The 13870-nt window shown below is 45.6% G+C and overlaps 1 protein-coding gene across 5 annotated transcripts in view; it reads right to left on the bottom strand.

The window, feature by feature from the left end:
- RPRD2 (regulation of nuclear pre-mRNA domain containing 2) overlaps positions 1–11605 on the bottom strand; it is a 117410-nt gene extending 105805 nt beyond the window's left edge. For 2 of the 5 annotated variants that reach the window (XM_030824638.1, XM_030824634.1), the window contains exon 1: positions 10795–11605. In XM_030824638.1, coding sequence (XP_030680498.1) covers positions 10795–10999 — 205 coding nt within the window. In that variant the 5' untranslated portion in view covers positions 11000–11605. The remainder of the gene's footprint in view (positions 1–10794) is intronic. The other 3 variants (XM_030824635.1, XM_030824632.1, XM_030824637.1) reach the window with 2 other exon arrangements.
- Positions 11606–13870: the final 2265 nt, after the last annotated feature.

Genomic DNA, 13870 nt, shown 5'->3' on the forward strand with positions numbered 1-13870 from the left:
ATTAAACCACTGGCCACTGGTGTTCAATTTACCCCTTCAGCTCTTCTCCCTTCCCCAGAGGTTAGATGGTAGCGCGGAAAGTCACAACCTCTAGTCCTGCCTTATTCTTTCCAGTGACCAGCCCCCAACCTTAGGCTACCCAGGGGATGCCAACCGTCAGTCAACTCATTAGCATACAAAATGACACATCACTTTGAAGACCCAAGGATTTTTGAAGTAGTATGCCAGGAAATGGGATAGAGACCAAATAGAGATTTCATAATACCATAGCCTCTCTGGACTTCTTCTCTATCTGTACTTGCTGCTCTATCTTACTAGACTTACTTCCCTATCTACACTCTCTCTCTAGTTGATCTCTTCCAGCTTCCTGGCTCTAAAAACAATCCATATACTAGACACCCTATGGTGATTGCTGAACAACTCTATGAATATACCAAAACAATTGAATTGTACACTTTAAATGAGTATATTTTTTGTGAATTATATCTTTAAAAAGATTTCTTAAAATAGACATCCCAAACCTAACACATCCAAAACTAAACTTCTCATCTTCTTCCCAAAATCTGCTCCACTCACAGCCTTCCCCATATCAATAAATGTCAACTCTTATCTTTCTAGTTGCTCAAGCCAAAAAAAAAAAAAAAAAAGTCATTCTTGATTATTCTCCTCCTCTCACCCCACATTTAATCCATCTAGAAATCTGGCTGGACCTACTTTCAAAATAAATCTAGAATTAAATTACTTATCACTTCCACTGGCCATAACCTGGTCCAAGCCATCAATATTTTACACTGGATTACAATAGCCATTTAATTGGTATCCCCGTTCCAGCAGAAACCAGAATAACCTTTTAAAAACAAACGAGTGCCAGGCATGGTGGCTCACGCCTGTAATCCCAGCACTTTGGGAGGCTGAGGCGGGCGGATCACCTGAGGTCTGGAGTTCAAGACCAGCATGACCAATATGATGAAACCCTGTCTCTATTAAAAATACAAAAATTAGCTGGGCATGGTGGCATGTAATGCCAGCTACTCAGGAGGCTGAGACAGGAGAATCGCTTGAACCCGGGAGGCGGAGGTTGCAGTGAGCCGAGATGGCGCCATTGCACTCCAGCCTGAGCAACAAGAGCAAAACTCCGTCTCAAAAAAAAAAAAAAAAAAAAAATAAAAAAAATAAAAAAAAAAAAGAGTTCATCTCCTTCTGCTTAAATGGCTCATCATCTCACTCTGAATAAAAACCAAAGTCCTTACAATGCCTATAAAACCCTTGGTGAATCCCATTTCGCTCATCCCCAACACCACCCACCACAATCTCTTTGAACTCATCCACTAATTTTCATTTTAACAACTCCTTTCCAGTCACAGAAGCTTTCTTGCTGCTCCCTAAACTCACCAGGCACACTCTAACCTCAGGACTTTTGTTTTTTCTGTTCACTTAGTCTTGAACATGCCCACCTCATACCCTCATGTCTATATTGCTTAATATCATACCTCCCTACTCAAATGTCTCCTTCTCAGTGAGGCCTTCCCTTACTATTTAATGTAAGACTGCAAACCCCTCTGTTTCCCCCTTCCCTGCTTTCTATTTCTCTAGAGCATTTATCGCCTTCTATTAAATATTTTACTTATCTGTTTGCTGTCTGTCTCCCCTTACTAGAGTATATGCTGTCTTTGTGTGTGTGTTTGTGTGTGTGTGTGTTTCTTTTTTCAGATGGAGTCTCACTCTGTTGCCCAGGCTGGCATGATCATGGCTCACTGCAACCTCTGCCTCCCGGGTTGAAGCAATTCTCCTTCCTCAGCCTCCTGAGTAGCTGGGACCACAGGTGTGTGCCACCAAGCCCGGCTAAGTTTTAAGCTCTGTGAAGGCAAAAATTTTTGTTCATTTTGTTCTCCCGCTGTATCCCCTGTGCCTAAACAGTGCCTGGCACAGTAGGTGTTCGATAAATATTGAAAAAACTGAATGTAAACTAGGGATTTATAAACAAATTTCATCTTAGAACTCAAAGTTAGGGTCTGTATCTACCCACCTGTATTACTAATTTGTTTATGTATGATATGTGATTAAAAAGCTGTATGCCTATGGCAATACTGTTACACTCTACATGTCATCAGTCTAAATGAACCTCACATTTAGAAAGGTTTTTACCTAGATGATAGCTTCAATAATTATGTTCCATTTTTTTCCCTTTTTTTAATTAATCAAAAACATAAATAAATGCCTGTCTTAGTGATTTGAATCACTAAGAGATAGTTTTGCCACAGAGGGGAAAAAAACAAAAAAACACAAGAATTTAAAATCTTGATAGTCTAGTTAATCTATATAGTCTAAATCTTGAATAAATAAGCAAGCTATCAAAATTTTCTTGCACTGTAGAAAATATTTTATGAATAGGAAAGGCTGTGTAGGATGGTGGGTAAGAGTGTATACTGTAGATCAAGAATGCCTGGGTATGAATTCTGTCTCCATCTCCACCATCTATTAGCCCTGTAACCATGGGCAAGTTACTTAACCTCTTGGCACGGCCGGGCGCGGTGGCTCATGCCTGTAATCCCAGCACTTTGGGAGGCCAAGACGGGCGGATCACGAGGTCAGGAGATCAAGACCATCCTTGCGAACACGGTGAAACCCCGTCTCTACTAAAAATGCAAAAAATTAGCCAGCCTGTTGGTGGGCGCCTATAGTCCCGGCTACTCGGAAGTCTTAGGCAGGAGAATGGCGTCAACATGGGAGGCGGGGCTTGCAGTGAGCTGCGATCGTGCCACTGCACTCTAGCCTGGGCGACAGAGCGAGACTGCGTCTCAAAAAAAAACAAAAACAAAAACAAAAACAAAAAAACCTCTTTGTGCCTCTGTTTTCTAATCTGTAAAATGGAGATCATAATAATACCTAATTAAAAGAGTTGTGAGAACTGAATGAATTAATATGCGTAAAACGCTTAGTGCCTGGCATATAGTAAGCACTTAACAAAAGTTAGCTATAAAATTAATACCAGCTATAAAATTATTATGAGATCTAAGGATCTCGATATCCAAACTGAGAAACCATTGGCATACATTAACCATACTTTGTAAATTCTCTGCAAAAACAAATCCTGTATGAAGAGATTTTTTTCTAGTCCATGTTGCATTGAAATTTACTTCAAAGTACTAAGGGAGAGGAGGTAAAGTGAAGGAGATAGGTGAAAAAAGACTGTTACGTGACAACTACTGAAGTGGGGAGATCAGTAGAAAGGTGGTGTGTCATTACGCTTCTATTTTTATACATACTTAAAGTTTCTATGAAAAATAGCTAAGAAGAGTGCGGTAGCTCATGCCTGTAATCCCAGCACTTTGGGAAGCCAAAGAGGGTGGGCTGCTTGAGCTTAGGAGGTTGATACCAGACTGGCAAACATGGCAAAACCCCATCTCTACAAAAAAATACAAAAAATTGGCTGGGTGTGGTGTGTGTACCTGTAATCCCAACTACTTGGCAGGCTGAGGCAGGAGAATCACTTGAACCCAGGGGGCAGAGGTTGCAGTGAGTCAAGATCATGCCACTGCACTCCAGCCTGGGCAACAGAACAAGAATATGTCTCAAAAAAAAAAAAAAAAAAAAAAAGACAAAATGGATGTCATTAACACAATATTTTCCATTTTGTCCTACTAGTTCTTCAAAGCATATGCTAATTTACTACAGAGAGGCTAGTCCAATTCATCTCTCACAAACTGGGAATGTAATTTCCAGCACTGTGCCAAGGTGCCCAAAACAAAATTCTGAGGTAATTATTTTGAATACTCTGGATCTTAAAACTGTCTTTATCTGCATAACTATCATCATCATAAATAATAAATAACTTGAATGTTTTCTATGTGCTAGATGATTAAATACATGCATTATCTTCTTAAATCTAGCCAAAAACCCTGAGAGATCACAGGATTCCTCTACAAGTAGACAGAATTATCTCTACTTGTAAATTGTAGAATTTTCTTTTTTTTTTTTTTTTGAGTTTATTTATTTATTTTTTATACACAAAAACAATAAACATTTTCTAAGAATACATACAAACAAAAAGATGCGTATCAAACATATTAGGAAGGTTACACATGGGAAGTCGGGGAATAGAAATGGGGGGTGGGAGTTAAAATAAATGAGAGAGGGACTTTATGTGGATCAGTGATAACAACTCAATCCTCTATCTGACAAAGAAGAGGGAGAAGGAAGAGGAAGAAAAAGAAAGTGGGATAAAGGATCAGAAAGGGAGGAAAATAGAAAAAATTAGAGTATGACTCCAGGGTAGACCTGTTTTGTTGTCACTGAGTTGGTTGGTTGGTTTGTCTGTTGTATTTTTCATGTTTCGCCAAGTTGGCCAGACTGGTCTCGAACTCCTAGCCCGAAGCGATCAACCTGCCTCGCCCCCCAGAGTGCCGGGACCACAGGCGTGAGCCACCACGTCCAGCCCCCACATTGCTTCCAGCCTCCGTGGTAGACCTCCCAGACGGAGCGGCCGGGCAGAGGCGCTCCCCACTTCTTCCCAGACACGGGGCGGCCGGGCAGAGGCGCTCCTCACTTCCCAGATGGGGCGGCCGGGCAGAGGCGCTCCTCACTTCTTCCCAGACGATAGGTGGCCGGGCAGAGGCGCCCCTCACTTCCCAGAGATGGGTGGCCGGGCAGAGGCGCTCCTCACTTCCCAGACGATGGGTGGCCGGGCAGAGGCGCTCCTCACTTCCCAGATGGGGGCCGGGCAGAGGCGCTCCTCACTTCCCAGACGGGGCGGCCGGGCAGAGGCGCTCCTCACTTCCCAGACGATACGTGGCCGGGCAGAGGTGCTCCTCACTTCTTCCCAGACGGGGCGGCCGGGCAGAGGCGCTCCTCACTTCCCAGACGGGGCGGCCGGGCAGAGGTGCTCCTCGCTTCTTCCCAGACGGGGCGGCCGGGCAGAGGCGCTCCTCACTTCTTCCCGGACAGGGCGCCCGGCAGAGGCGCTCCTCACTTCTTCCCGGACGGGGCGACCGGACAGAGGCGCTCCTCACCTCCCAGACGATAGGTGGCCGGGCAGAGGCGCTCCTCACTTCCCAGACGATGGGTGGCCGGGCAGAGGCCCTCCTCACTTCCCAGACGGGGTGGCTGGGCAGAGGCGCTCCTCACTTCCCAGACGGCGGGTGGCCGGGCAGAGGCGCTCCTCACTTCCCAGACGATGGGTGGCCGGCAGAGGCGCTCCTCACTTCCCAGACGGGGTGGCCGGGCAGAGGCGCTCCTCACTTCCCAGACGGTGGGTGGCCGGGCAGAGGCGCTCCTCACCTCCCAGACGGTGGGTGGCCGGGAAGAGGCCCTCCTCGCTTCCCAGACGGGGCGGCCGGGCAGAGGCGCTCCTCACTTCCCAGACGGTGGGTGGCAGGGCAGAGGCGCTCCTCGCTTCCCAGACGGGGCGGCCGGGCAGAGGCACTCCTCCCTTCCCAGACGATGGGTGGCCGGGCAGAGGCACTCCTCACTTCCCAGACGATGGGTGGCCGGGCAGAGGCGCTCCTCACTTCCCAGAGGGGGCGGCTGGGCAGAGGCGCTCCTCACCTCCCAGACGATGGGTGGCCGGGCAGAGGCGCTCCTCACTTCCCAGACGATGGGTGGCCGGGCAGGGGCGCTCCTCACTTCCCAGACGGGGTGGCCGGGCGGAGGCGCTCCTCACCCCCCAGACGGTGGGTGGCCGGGCAGAGGCGCCCCTCACTTCCCAGACGGTGGGAAATTGTAGAATTTTCATCTACAGGTACAGAACTACTTATAGATGAAAAACTGAGGTTCACAGTTTAAGTATTTTGCAAAGTGTCATCCAGTATTAAGTGACCGGAGTTAACATGTTAACACAGGCCTAACTCTTTTATACTTTTCCATATTGATTCCCATTTTACATTAAAAATGGGAAAGAAGGTCTGGGCCTGGTGGTTCGTGCCTGTAATCCTACCACTTTGGGAGGCCAAGGCAGGCAGATAGCTTGAGCCCAAGAGTTCAGCCTGGGCAACATGGCAATACCTCGTCTCTACAAAAAACATAAAAGTTTGGCTGGGTGTGGTGGCTCACGCCTGTAATCCCAGCACTTTGGGAGGCTGAGGTGGGCGAATCACTTGAAGTCAGGAGTTTGAGACCAGCCTGGCCAACATGGAGAAACCCCATCTCTACTAAAAAATACAAAAATTAGTTGGGCGTGGTGGCATGTGCCTGTAATCCCAGCTACTCAGGAAGCTGAGGCATGAAAATCACTTGAGCCCGGGAGATGGAGGTTGCAGTGAGCCGAGATCCCACCACTGTACTCCAGCCTGGGTGACACAGTGAGACTCTGCATCAAAAAGAAAAAAAAAAAATCATAAAAATTAGCCAGGTGTGGTGGCATGCACCTGTAGTTCCAGCTACTCAGGAGGCTGAGGTGGCAGGATTGCTTGAGCCCAGGAGGTGGAGGTTGCAGTGAGTGGAGATCATGCCCTGCACTCCAGCCTGGGCAACAGAGCCAGACTCTGTCCCTCCCCCACCTCCCCACAGAAAAGAGAGAAAGAAGAACGAAGTATAGAAATGATAATCTGGGCAAACTGCGCATCAAGTCCACATACCTCCAACTACTGTACCTGTAATTTCTTTCACTAAATTATAAATGCTTCCTTCTGCTAAACAGAAATTAAAGCAATTCTGTTCCTTAAGTTCTTGATTAGCTATTTCACAACATTATGTTGGCAAATATTTACTGATTGCTAACTGTATGCCAGCACTATTCTAGTTGTTTGGGGACAGTGCAGCAAACAAGACAACCTTGTCATCTGGTGGAGGGAAGCCAGACAACAAACGTGTAACAAACAAGGTAATATCATATACTGAAAATAAGATGATATGACAGCAATTGAAGGCACTACTTGAAATAAAACGAGGCTGGGTGCAGTGGCTCACGCCTGTAATTCCAGCACTTCGGGAGGCTGAGGTGGGTAGATCAAGACCAGCCTGGCCAACATGGTGAAACCCTGTCTCTACTAAAAATACAAAAATTAGCCAGCTACCGGGTGCGGCAGCTCACACCTGTAATCCCAGCACTTTGGGAGGCTGAGAGGTAGGTGGATCACCTGAGGTCCAGAGTTCAAGACCAACCTGGCCAACATGGTGAAACCCTGCGTCTACTAAAAATACAAACATTAGCCAGGCATGGTGGCGCATGCCTGTAATTCCAGCTACTTGGGAGGCTGAGGCAGGAGAATCACTTGAACCCGGGAGGCAGAGGTTGCAGTGAGCTGAGATCGTGCCACTATACTCCAGCCTGGGTGACAAGAGTGAAACTCTGTCTCAAAAAAAAAAAAAAAAAATTACCTGGGCTTAGTGGTACACACCTGTAACCCCAGCTACTCAGGAGGCTGAGGCAAGAGAATCACTTCAACCTGGGAGGAAGAGGTTGCAGTGAGCTGAGATCATGCCACTACACTCCAGACTAGACGACAAAGCAAAGCTCCATCTCAAAAAAATTAAATTAAATTAAATTAAATAAAAAACAGATACATGTAATTTAAAAAATCTATTAAGACTCCGTATCAAAAAAAAACAAGAAATAAGGTGATCAAAGAAGGTCTTTCTGAAGAGGTAATATTTGAGTTTGATCTAAACAATGAGAAGGAGGCAGGATGTGAAGAAGCCCGAGGTAGGCAGAGCAGATGGTATAGGACTTACAGATCAATGTAAAAGAAATTAAGATCTTCAACTTGTTGCAATGGGATATCACTGCAGGGTTTTAAAGCAGATGAATGATATTTGTTTATGCTACAGAAAGATCACTTTAGAAAATGATGGTCTGAGGTCAGGAGTTCGAGACCACCCTGGCCAACATGGTGAAACCCTATCTCTACTAAAAATACAAAAATTAGCTGGATGTGGTGGTGTGTGCCTGTAATCCCAGCTACTTGGGAGGCTGAGGCAGGAGAATTGCCTGTACCCTGGAGGTGGAGGTTGCAGTGAGCTGAGATTGTGCCACTGCACTCCAGCCTGGGCGACAGAGTGAGACTCCGTCTCAAAAAAAAAAAAGAAAAGAAGGATAAAATAAAAATATCTCTGGAACATATCCTCAGGTAGCCTATTTCTCTAAATTATTTCCTTTTATATGAACAAAAGTCTCATTACACACTATGAAATAAAGGATAAAATAAAAATATCTCTGGAATCTAACAGTTACTTAAATTTATACTGAGGTCTAAATATAAATATAAATTACTAAATAATGGATGTCAGAAGAAAAAAGATAAGCAAAGTGGCATCAGGAAAATGGACAGAAAGGCTGGGAATGCCAAAGATAGCTACTTCACAGTTTTTCCTAAAGCTGACTTAGAAACCGAACTCAAAGTAAACTAAGTATAACTGTAAAGAAATAAGAACTTAAATGAAAACAAGGCCCATGCATAAACTGTTTTCATTGCGCCCCACACCATTCTGCTGAATATTTCTCTCAAAACGCTTTATTTACAATGAGACCAGTGAAGTTCACTAAATGTAAATACAAAACGACTAAAATTACCCTTAATCATTTTAGAAAGTTAAATTCCATTCCACTAGAAAAACAACATCAATGTATGATGTTGTTTTAGCCAAAAGCACTTAACAATATAAACTATACACAATGCACTTCAACTGACACACTGCCCTCCTGGAGCATTCATTTTTTCACTCTTAAGATATCAATAAAAGAAATAAACTCAGGCACAATAGCAACAACAGCTGAGGTAAAAAATTCTGGCTTCATTATATCTCATTATTGCTGACTAGAAAAAAAACTGTAATTGTCACTTGTGATCCCACACAGCAGAGATGGGACGGGGACCAACTTATTCTTGCAAATGATGTGACCATACAGTTAAAGCCCCAGAGCCCAAGGTGAGGAAATGTAAAATGCTTGCATAGTTTAGTAAAAATGTTTGAAAATAGGGTGGAGAATAGGTTCTCTCACTCACATTAGAACTGCTTGCAATATATCACTGGTGTACCAAGTACATTAAACATTATTTTACAAAGTTAATGATGAAGTCAAACCCTAACCCCACCATTTCACTGAATAACCTTAAGCAACTTAATTTCCGAGTCTTAGTTTCCTCGTTTGTAAATCAGTGATTAAAAAATCTACTTCTTAGACGATTTTAAGGTACAATGAGATGACTGGGCACATAGCAGATACTTAACATGTGAGTCTTCGATGACGACTGTTAGCATATTTGATGTTTTTGCACGTTATAATTTTACCTCTGGGCAAGAAAATAACTATTTGATCGGTTATTGGTAAACACAGGTAATTCTGTCTTGTATCTACTAATTTCTCTGCATTATTATTCAAAGAACCACAAAACATCCCTCCCAAAACTTTAAACACAAATAGTTTGAAGCATGGGGCCTATAATTTTGCAAGCTTTATCTCTCTGTTCTCGAAAAGGTAAACAAATCAAAACACTACAGGAGCAATGGCAGAAGTGGAATAAGGCAGAATAACTGGATGATGGGTCTCACTGGTGAAATGCCGCAGGCAGGAAGCAAAGAAAAATTCTAATAGATATATATGGAGTAAGAGTTAACCCTCTCTTCTCAGCAGGAAACAGTAACTTCTCCACACTTCCTCCTATAAGATTTGAAACCTTCTGCAAACAATCCATGCTTTAACAGAGCTCGTTTCTGCAGTAAAGCAGCAAAATGGAAAAATCTCCAGGATAAAGACAAAAAAAAAAAAATAATAACTGGAGAAAAAGGTACTACATATTCAAAAAGCACATTTCCTGTTGTGATTACCCATGAGATCAACTCAATTGTGTAAAAAGGTATTTCAGGTAATTAAAAAGTAACGGGGCCGGGCATGGGGGGCTCACGCCTGTAATCTCTGCACTTTGGGAGGCCGAGGCAGGTGGATCACCTGAGGTCGGGAGTTCGAGACCAGCCTGGCCAACATCATGAAACCCCGTCTCTACTAAAAATACAAATAATTAGCCGGACATGGTGGCGGGCGCCTGTAATCCTGGCTACTCGCAAGGCTGAGACAGAAGAATCGCTTGAACCCGGGAGGCGGAGGTTGCAGTTAGAGGAGATCGCGCCACTGCACTCCAGCCTGGGCGACAAGAGCAAAACTCCGTCTCAAAAAAAAAAAGTAACTGGACACGCTTTATATTTTAAGGTATTAACGATGATACTGACTACTGTATCGCAGTTGTTTCTGGTCAGGATCCAAGAAACCTGTATTTTATTGCTGCAAACACAGGTACAGGGAAAACCCGGTGGTGCCTCAGATCTATGTAGAGCTCATGCTGCTTCTTAACATTCATCCAGGTAAGACTCTCCTTACTACACATCACAAGTTTTAGACACATTCATCCAGACAAGGCACTCCTTATTAAACATCACTGGATTTACTACTGCTTAAAACCACAGCTTGCCTACCATCAGGAAAGCCAGAAATCATTAACACGTCAAGGCCTGTAAGAAATAAACAGACGCTACAATTTCCGCGAAGGTTCGGAAAAATCAATACACCTTACAAGGCTCTAAAATATTAAAAACAATATACGTAAATCTCTATGGATCTGGGCCCAACGGCCCAAGGTCACAACAATTCAAAGGCTAAAAAACCCAATAAATGAGTCTCCTGCAATTCAGGACAATCCTGGCTAGGAATGGAGTCTGGGTTTGGGACCACTGGCGTCAAACCTTTAATTGTTCTGAACAACCCCAACCAAATGCTGTGGCTCCGTGGGAAAACCCCAAGCGTTTCAGGCCACACTTCCTTCCATTTCCCCAGTCTTCCCTTCCCTAGTCACCCCCAACACTCACATCTCCGGAGCCACTTCATCCAATGGTAGACGATAGTACTGTGGTGTTTTTTGTTCTCTATACACCAAGACGACAAGCCTTGAATGGACTCCATGGTGTTGGTCACCGACTGGAATTTTCGATCCAACGAGGACTCCAGAGCCCCTGCCGAAGAGGCCGACGAGGAGGAGGCCTTACTGCTGCCTCCGCCGCCGCCGGCCGCCATCTTCCCGAGGTTTGCACAAGCGCTGCTGCTCCTCTGGCGGCGGCGGCGGCGGCGGCGGCGGCGGCGGGAGCGGGCAAAACAATCACTGCGAGTGCGTGAAAGCCGTAGGTGGGGAGGGAGGCTGGGGGGTGGGGATGGTGCACGCGCTGGGCTCTTCTGGAGGTACGGACGGCAACACCAGCTGCTGGGCACGCTGGCAGCTCCTACACGCTGCAAGGAGGGGCTGCGGGTCTCGGAGGTTTTATCAATATTGTTCAAGGGGTCGTGTTTAAACCAGTCAGTAATCACGGAAAAATTACGCAGAAAACAGGACCTGCAAAGCCTTTCAAAACGCCTGACGCCGAAACTAATCGTTTTATACTTTTCGGCTCTCAATGCTAAGGCCCTTCCCCGCCCCTGTTCCCACACTCCTGTGAGCCAGGTCGGGCGTTAATATCTTAAATGTAATACTACCCGACTGCCCCTTCAGTTCCAGAAATCTTTCTTTCCTTTAGACTCGCTAGCACAGAAAAGGTCCAAGGATACCTAGTCAGAATTTTTTTTTGCAACGCAATAGCAGCAAAGGGGCAGCAACAGTATCGCGCACGCGCCACTTGGCCCCACCCCTGCTTCCTTCTCAACCTTGAAAGCAGAGGGAGGCGTGATGGCGGGGCAACCTAACCAATCAGGAGTGGAGAACCACAAGCGCGCGCAGGAGCTCTGAAGCCCCCAGGGCCCAGGAGGCGCTACGATTATTTTTGCGCCTGCGCAGAAGATCAGCGTGTAGCGTGACAGAAGGAAAAACTGAGGGATGGTGAAGGAGCTGGTCTAACTAAGGTTAGCCCGGTGGTGGGGGGGTTCCACCGCCCCGCCCTTTGCTGCTTTTGGTCGCTCTCTTGGCTGTGTTGAGCTCACACAACAGAGACAGAAAATTCCCACCACTGAGACCACTGTTAGTCTTCGGCGGCTGCAGCCATCGCCCCTAACTCCTCGGGGCAGCAACGCGCGACAAAATGGCTGGCAGCCATCTTACAGCACCACAAAAGATGCGCATGCGCCAGATCCAGTGAGCCATTCACTACGCAGACTCCGAGACCAAACCGTATTTCTTGCTTCCCATGGAAGATAACATTCACAGCCGCTTGACCATTCAGGTTACAGGAAAAGGAAATAAATGAGGAAGTGAAAGGAAATTTTCCTCATAAAATTTTAAGAGGCGAAAAAAGAATGGCAAGATGTGACCTCATTTTCGCCAGCTATGATACAATCTTAAAATTGCATAACACGTTATAGTTTGCAAGAGTCTTACATAACTCTTATATGAACCTTATAGGAACCATTTTATCGCATGTATCTATGTAAATCCTCTGAGCTAATTTAAAGGCTTCTGTGTTCCCACTAAACATATACAATTTTATTTTAATTCTTTTGACGTCTCCTCACTGCGGCCATGCCTCTTGAGGCAGGGAACCTGTTTTGTCAAGTTCATGTCCACTATTCATTAATTCAACGAGTTGTTGAACCTCTTGTGCCAAGTACTGTTTTAGATGATGGGGAGCAAAACAGACAAAAATCCCTTCCCTCCGGGATTTAGTGGCAGGACACCACAAACAAGTACATTTCAGACAGTATTAAATCCTGTAAAAAGGTGAAGCAGGGTAAGGGAGAAAGGGGTGTGTGTGTGCGCGCGCGCGTGTGTACGTGTGCACGGCACGCACGCGCCAGTATAAGAATGCTGGTATGGTGAACCAGGAAGTCTTCTAGAAGGAAATAACTCGATCTGAACATTGAGAAAAAAGCAACCAAGTAGATATGCGAGACAGGGAGCGGAACATGCTGGCATTAGGAACAGCAAGTACAAAGGCTCTAAAACACAGTCTCGCTCTGTCCCTGCCAAGTCTAGAGTGCAGTGGCACTATCATAGCGCACAGCAGCCTCAATCCCCCAGACTCGTGATTCTCCTGCCTCAGCAGCACAAGTAGCTGGGACTACAGGCCTGCATCACCACACCTAGCTAAAAAACAAAACAAAACAACAAAAACATTTTTTTGAGAGGGGGAGTCTCCCTATGTTGCCCAGGCTGGTCTCAAACTCCTGGCCTCAAGCAGTCCTCCTGCTTTCAGCCGCCCGAAGTGCTGGGATTATAAGCTTGAGCCACCATGCCTGGTCCTGACCCCACTTTTTTTTCTTTTTTCTGTAACTCTAGCCAAAGACCCACTTTTTTATAGACTATTTTTAGAGCAGTTTTAGATTCACAGCAATTGTGTGGAAAGCACAAGGAATCCCATATACCTCCTGCCCCCACACATGAATACCCTCCCCCATTATCAATGTCACGCACCAGAACGATACATCTGTTACAAATGACAAACCTACACTGACACATTATCACCCAAAGCCCATAGTTTACATTAGGGTTCGCTCTTGGTGTTATTCCTTGAGTTTGGACAAATGTATAATGGCATGTATCCACCATTACAGTATCATACAGAGCAGTATCACTGCTCTAAAAACCTCTGTATTCCACCTATTCATCCTTCCCTCCCCCTTATTCCCCTGGCGACTACTAATCTCTTTACTGTCTTCATAGTTTTGCCTTTTCCCGAATGTCATATACGTGAAATCATTCAGTATGTAGCCTTTTCAGACTGGCTTTTTTTTTTTTTTTTGAGGAGTCTCGCTCTTTCACCCAGGCTGGAGTGCAGTGGCGCGATCTCGGCTCACTGCAGGCTCCGCCCCCCGGGTTTCACGCCATTCTCCTGCCTCAGCCTCCCAAGTAGCTGGGACCACAGGCGCCCGCCACCTCGCCCAGCTAATTTTTTGTATTTTTAGTAGAGACGGGGTTTCACTGTGTTAGCCAGGATGGTCTCGATCTCCTGACCTCGTGATCCG

This window comes from Nomascus leucogenys, chromosome 12 (assembly GCF_006542625.1).
Source record: "Nomascus leucogenys isolate Asia chromosome 12, Asia_NLE_v1, whole genome shotgun sequence".
NCBI lineage: Eukaryota > Metazoa > Chordata > Mammalia > Primates > Hylobatidae > Nomascus > Nomascus leucogenys.